Consider the following 6,000-nt stretch of genomic DNA (forward strand, 5'->3'; position numbering starts at 1 on the left):
AGCAACGGGCAAGCCGAAGCTGCTAACAAACTCATCCTCAACGCACTCAAGAAAAGAGTCGAGGATGACAAAAACAAATGGTTAGAAGAGCTACCCGGAACGCTATGGTCCCTTCGGACCACTGAAAAAGAAGCTACCGGACAAACACCGTTCCACCTTGTATACGGATCCGAAGCTGTAATCCCTGTGGAAATCGGAACAGAAAGCCTGAGGATCCAGGCATACAACAGGTATGATGGGCTCCAAGGAGAAAGCAACAATCAACTTCTATCCGAAGCTCTCGATCTACTGGACGAAGCTCGGAACGATGCAAGGACACTCAACGCAGCCTATTTGCAGAGGGTCAACAAGCATTACAACCGAAGAGTCAACGCCAGACCCCTAAAAGTCGGTGATCTAGTGCTCAGAAACGCCGCCTCGGTTCAGAAAGGACGGATCCATGGCAAACTCTCAGCCACTTGGGAAGGACCATACATCATCCATTCCGAAAAGAGGCCAGGCACGTTTATGCTGAGACAGTTAGATGGAACAATTTTGAAGAACCATTGGAATACCGATGTTCTCAAAAAATATTTTGTATGACCTCTGTCTGTAGACCAAGTAAGTTGTTTAATGAGAAGAGGAAAGCCATTGGCACCATGTGTTTCATTAAACTTATCTCTATATTTATTGTCCCCTTATATATATATGCAGCCTCGGATCTGATCAATCCGAGACTAAAAACAGGTTGACTTTGTCCATTCCTTGATAAAATGCAAGAAATGACCAAATCATACACTTCAGGGAACCGTCCAGAATCCTCGGATTCGCGGTACCCTAATAAAATTTGTTCGCAACAAACAGTCGCTCGAATCAAGTTATAAAACTCCGGCTCAGATCCACGGATCGCCGAAGGCATAACTAAAGAGGCAGACTAGCGATCTCTTGCCCAGGTTTCCGAACCACAAGAGATCGGAAGAACAATCCAGACCTCTGAGCAGATCGACGGATTTGAAGAGTCTGGAAACTAAAGAGTCTCTTAGCAGATCTACGGATTTGAAGAACTCGCAAAACTAAAGAGTCTCTTAGCAGATCTTCGGATTTGAAGAACTCGCAAAACTAAAGAGTCTCTTAGCAGATCTACGGATTTGAAGAACTCGCAAAACTAAAGAGTCTCTTAGCAGATCTACGGATTTGAAGAACTCGCAAAGTCAAAGAGCCTCTTAGCAGATCTACGGATTTGAAGAACTCGCAAAGGTTAAAAAGTCTCTTAACAGATCTACGGATCTAAAGAGCTCGCAAGGTCAAAAGGTTTTTAGCAAGTCTACAGAAAGAGGAGCTCGAGAAATCTACGGATTTAAAGACCTAAAAATTGCGAAAGAACAAGTTGAAAAGAAGCAGCCAAGTAACAAACATTCATTTTTTATTCAATATTTGGGGGAAGTACAAATACATCGAAAAACCTCAAAAATTGAAAACAAAATGAAACAAGTTAAAATCGGCAGCCATCAACAGACAATACCGGCCTACCGAAGTACTAAAGAAAACAAAAAAGAAATAAGTACAACGCAGCGCCGAGGCAAAAGGGGGGAAAGGCAAGCACATGTTCGGAAGTCCTCAACTGGAACCGACCGACTCTGAAGAAGACGACTGCCCGAATCCCTAGCTCTTGGGAGTCTCAGGAGCATCCCCCAGAGGAGCATCCTTCGAAGAACCCCCAGCAGTAGTATCACCTTCGGAAGCCGCCTTCTGGGCCCGAGCCTCTGCAAGAGCAGCTTGGCGTTCAGCTTCAGCTTCGTCTCGATCGGCCTGGCACTCCACCAAGTGATCCTGGGCCCTCATCCAGAGCGGAACCTTCTCATTCCAAGGGAAATGAGGCATGTGCTTCGCGAACATCCGCCGAGCACCCAGGATGCCATTCCAGTATTGCTCTCTACACTGATCAGCAGTGTAGAGGTCAACTCTCTCTTGCTCCAACTTCCGAATGGCAGCATCTTTCTCTCGGATCTTCAGCTGGAGAACGGGCACCTTGTCAGCTTGATTCTGAACAATCTCCCGGTGCTTGATAAACTGCTGAAGCCTCGCCTCCGCTTCCTGGCTCTGCTTAATGGCCGCCTCAAATTTAGACGTCATCTCCTTGAGAAGACTGTCTTTTTCTTCAAGTTCGCTCGCAAACTTGGCGGCCATTTCTTTCCTCTCCCTGTCGAAGGAAGCTATCTTTTCAGCATCCTCTTCAACTTGGAAAGTGAGCCTCCCAACTTCGGCCCCGATCTGTTCCGCCGCTTCCCTAGCCTCACGACTGTACTGAAGGTACAGTTGCTTGAGGTCCACCATCTCGGCCATGAGCTGCCCAGCCTTCTGGTCCAAGACAGGGATATCACGAGCATAAGCCTCCTGATACCTCCTCAGCTGCCTTTCCTCAACCGAGCTACACTCGGAAGCGAACGAGGACCAGAAAACAGCCTGGGAAAGAAGAAAAGACAAGAAAAGATGAGGAAAGAAGACAACAAACCAAAAACGGAACTCAAAACAAAATTTCCAAGACTTACCTCATTCAGATAATATTGGGCCATCATAGCTGGGTTCCTCTCCTCAGCTCCAGGAACCCTCCACTGCGGGTTGGCCCGAAGAAGATTCTCCCGTGCAGCTTCGGGACCCACCAAAGATCCCACGTGAGCCATGGGGTTCTCCCCCAAAACCGGAGCTCTGGCATAGCGAGCCATCGCTTCCCTTACCTCCTCGGGGATCCGTTTCAGCGGAACATCCGAGCAAGGGTCAGCGTGGATCAGTCTATCCAGGGCCGAGGTCGAAGTGGAGCCCAAGGTCGAATGACGCCTCTTCCTCGTCAGACCCTGCTCGGGTTCCTCCTTCTCAGCTTCGGGAACCTCTACGTGAGCTTCGGTGAGATCCACCATCTCCTTATCCGGACTTTTCTCCCTTTCGAGAGAAACGTCAGCAGCTTCTTCCTTCTGCTCGGCCACAATAGGGACATCCGAGCCAGGAACAAGGTCGGCTTCAATTGCCTCCATCACCTTGGTTATATCCTGGATCTCGATCCCTAAAGCAGCAGACGGCTTCAGCGGAGAAGGGATGGTATCTTCCTCAGCCAGCGGTTGGTCCACGGGAGGCGGTTCCACAACCACCACACTCTTCAACTTCTGCCCGGGCAAGGGCATGAAGTGAAGGAGGTTTTTGGGAGGAGGCATGACTTCCGAAACCACTTCCTACAGGGCAAACGCTCAAAGGTCAGTTTCAGAAAAAGAGAGAACAGACCACAAAAGCTCTAAGTCAGAACAAATACCTTCTCCGAAGACTGATCAGCTTTCGCCTTCTTCGGATGCGCAGAAGGCCTCAAAAGAGTGCTGCTCTTCCTTTTGCGCTGATCCTAAACAGAAGAAACCAAGGGTCAATAAAGGTAAAACAAGACAAAGGAAGGAATAAAGAAAAATCGCGAAGTACCCGGTTCCTAGATAAAGAGATATCTATCCGAGCCGGAGATGAAACCGAAGGAACGGCACGCGGCACAGCGTCAGTCCCAGGACCCTAAAAAGATGGTCCAGGACCAAGACGTTAGCCGACGGCCAACCAAAAAGAAAGACAAACAAAAGATATTGAGATTAGAAACACTCACCGGATCCGAGGTTGTCCTCAAATCAGGGAGCACGACTTTCACTGGAACAGCTTCGGGAGAAGAGGCAGAATCCCACGGATCAGCTCGAACTTCAGATATCCGAGCGACACCCGACGGAGACAGCACGTAATCCTTCAAGCGAGGATTACGAGGATTCTCCTTCCCGAACTTATAATCAGGGGCCGAGTCGTGAATGGTCTTCAGATCCAAAGAAATACCCAAGACCACAGGATCAACGCAGCTGAAGCCGTACTCTGCAGAAACAAAGCACAAAACGAAATCAGTAAAACGAGACCAAAAAGGAAGAGGGCAAACTTACTAAAGCACGGTCCCAGCCGAAAGACACCTACCCCTGTCAAAAATCCTGCTGAGACCGGCAACAGCAAGAATGTCCTCCCGCAAAATATAGTTGAGGTTCGGGAGCCAGTTGGACGGCAATTTGTAGTTGTCCTCCCGAGCCAAAAACCACTGGAGGAGATCCACGTAGTGGTGATGGTTCCGATCCGGAGCAGCCACGCTTCGCATATCAGGATCAGGAGTCACAAACCACTTCGGAGGGCGGTAAAAATGTGGATGCTTCGGATCTGTCGGCACACGAACGAACAACCACTCCGTCTTCCAGTTATGATCAGAGCTGAGGTAAGGGTAGGCCGTAATATAGTTCGGCTCCCCCTTTCTTCGGGATCTTTTGTTGATAATGGTCCACCAACCATACCCATCCCCCTTGGAAGCGTGGTTGAAAGACAGATCGTGCAGATCCCGAAACACGGCAACAGAGCATGGAAAGTTAATAAAATCGCACACCCATCTAAATCCGATGATGTGCCTCATAGATTTGGGGGTAAGCTGGGCCAAACTGATGTTATACGACACCAGGAGCTCGGATATGAAGGGATCCAAAGGAAAGCGGAGGCCGTTCTCCAAATGATGAGTATACACAGAGATGAACCCCCTCGGCGGATGAGTCACCCGAGGACGCTCCTGGTCGGGAAGCTCGCACCAGTACCCCAAGGCGTGCTGGATTCCGTATAACTCTTCGGCCCTCCGATGGTAATGCCCCAGCTTCGCCTCCACCAACCAGTCACCACTGACCGATTTTTCCAAGGGACCATCGATCTTAGTGGTCTCATGCAGAATCGGGGCATACTTACCCTGCGGATCAGCTTCAGTCCAATGAACTGGAAACTCAGGGTAGGAGCGGCGCACACCCGAAGAGCCAGCCTTTTTACCAGAAGTTGCGCGTTCAGACACGCTAGACCCGCCAACAACATCATCTTTCGAAGCATCCCAACCAGTCGAACGCCTCTCCACTGGCCTCTCCGAAGGCCGACCCCTCGAAGTTTTCGGTAACCTTCCCGAAGGCACGTTCTCCCTCTCACTAGAGGAACCAACGACGAACTTGCTCTTGCCCCTATTCTTTGCCATGGCCGCGAATTCTCGGTCTAGGGTTGAGATTGAGGGGTAGAAGGAAAAACGAAGAAAAAAGGAGAATTCAGAAACAAATTACCTTCTTCCGAAGCGGAATTCGCCGATAAAACGAACAGCACAAGTTCCCGAAGTCCAAAGTTGGCCGAATTTCGTAGATCTGAAGAAACAAATCGCACTGCGATCGCCGGAATTTAGAGAGAGAAAGGGTTTGAAAGAAGGAGTAAAAAGTTCGAAAAGAGCAATGCACCCCGTATTTATAGAAAAGAAAAGGGGCGCATCAACTTCCTCAACCCACGATCTACACGGCGCAATACAACTCCCAACACTTGTCATCAATACAAATCATCCCTTTTCAGAAAAAGAGAGGGAACTTTCGGACTTCTGACAGCTGGAAACCCACCCATTTAATTCTAAATGGACCGGGTCTGGGGGGCATGTTGTTTGGGCTCCCAATTGATTCTCTATTGGGCCACTAAGTCCAAAGCCCAATGGCTCTAAACAAACAGCATCAAACCCACCAATGGTTAGTCAGCCATCCATCAAGGCCCAAGGCCCAATAGCAATAAATGACCTATGGGCATTTATTGTGCAAACACTATAAATAGGCCGCCAAGGCTCACACCTCAAGGTACGTCCAATTTATCGCCTTAAGACTACTCTTCTAGAGAACTTCTCTCTAGAATCCGAGCATCATTCTTACTTAGGCATCGGAGGGGCTTTCCTCGGAAACACCCCCGAGGCTAGTGACTTTGCTCTTGTGCAGGTGAATTCGGACTCCACTCATTCAAACAAGCAAGATCTTCAACACATACAAAAGGGCCTTCATTCGAAGCCCATTGTTTCCATCTTTACAACACCGGAACACTCAATATCACGAAATCACTAAATTTAAGATATCTTGCTCAATATTCTAATGTGCCTCTCAATATATCTTACTCTATGTTCTAATGTGCCTGTTAACA

At 48.7% G+C, this 6,000-nt stretch overlaps 1 protein-coding gene across 2 annotated transcripts; it reads right to left on the reverse strand.

Moving 5' to 3' along the window:
- Nucleotides 1-559: 559 nt before the first annotated feature.
- Nucleotides 560-5,339, reverse strand: LOC130466269 (uncharacterized). 2 transcript variants are annotated; one of them, XM_056835044.1, is made up of 6 exons: nt 3,961-5,339; nt 3,611-3,864; nt 3,439-3,522; nt 3,281-3,364; nt 2,529-3,203; nt 560-2,442 (listed from the first exon to the last, which is right to left on the reverse strand). In XM_056835044.1, exons 1-6 carry the CDS (start codon nt 5,033-5,035, stop codon nt 1,642-1,644), a joined length of 2,973 nt encoding a protein of 990 aa, XP_056691022.1. In that variant the 5' UTR covers nt 5,036-5,339; the 3' UTR covers nt 560-1,641. The 2 variants fall into 2 exon arrangements, with proteins under 2 accessions (XP_056691022.1, XP_056691023.1); XM_056835045.1 differs by lacking the exon at nt 3,439-3,522.
- Nucleotides 5,340-6,000: the final 661 nt, after the last annotated feature.

The sequence above is a fragment of the Spinacia oleracea genome, chromosome 1 (genome assembly GCF_020520425.1).
Source record: "Spinacia oleracea cultivar Varoflay chromosome 1, BTI_SOV_V1, whole genome shotgun sequence".
Lineage (NCBI taxonomy): Eukaryota > Viridiplantae > Streptophyta > Magnoliopsida > Caryophyllales > Amaranthaceae > Spinacia > Spinacia oleracea.

What these genes read in the sequence shown, in the direction of transcription:
- LOC130466269 (XM_056835044.1), bottom strand. Translation starts at nt 5,035, where the DNA reads ATGGCAAAGAATAGGGGCAAGAGCAAGTTCGTCGTTGGTTCCTCTAGT. An exon ending in TCTCTTTATCTAGGAACCGG is followed by an intron (nt 3,365 to 3,438) that starts GTACTTCGCGAT and finishes TCTTCTGTTTAG; the next exon opens with GATCAGCGCAAAAGGAAGAG. An exon ending in CTGATCAGTCTTCGGAGAAG is followed by an intron (nt 3,204 to 3,280) that starts GTATTTGTTCTG and finishes TTTGCCCTGTAG; the next exon opens with GAAGTGGTTTCGGAAGTCAT.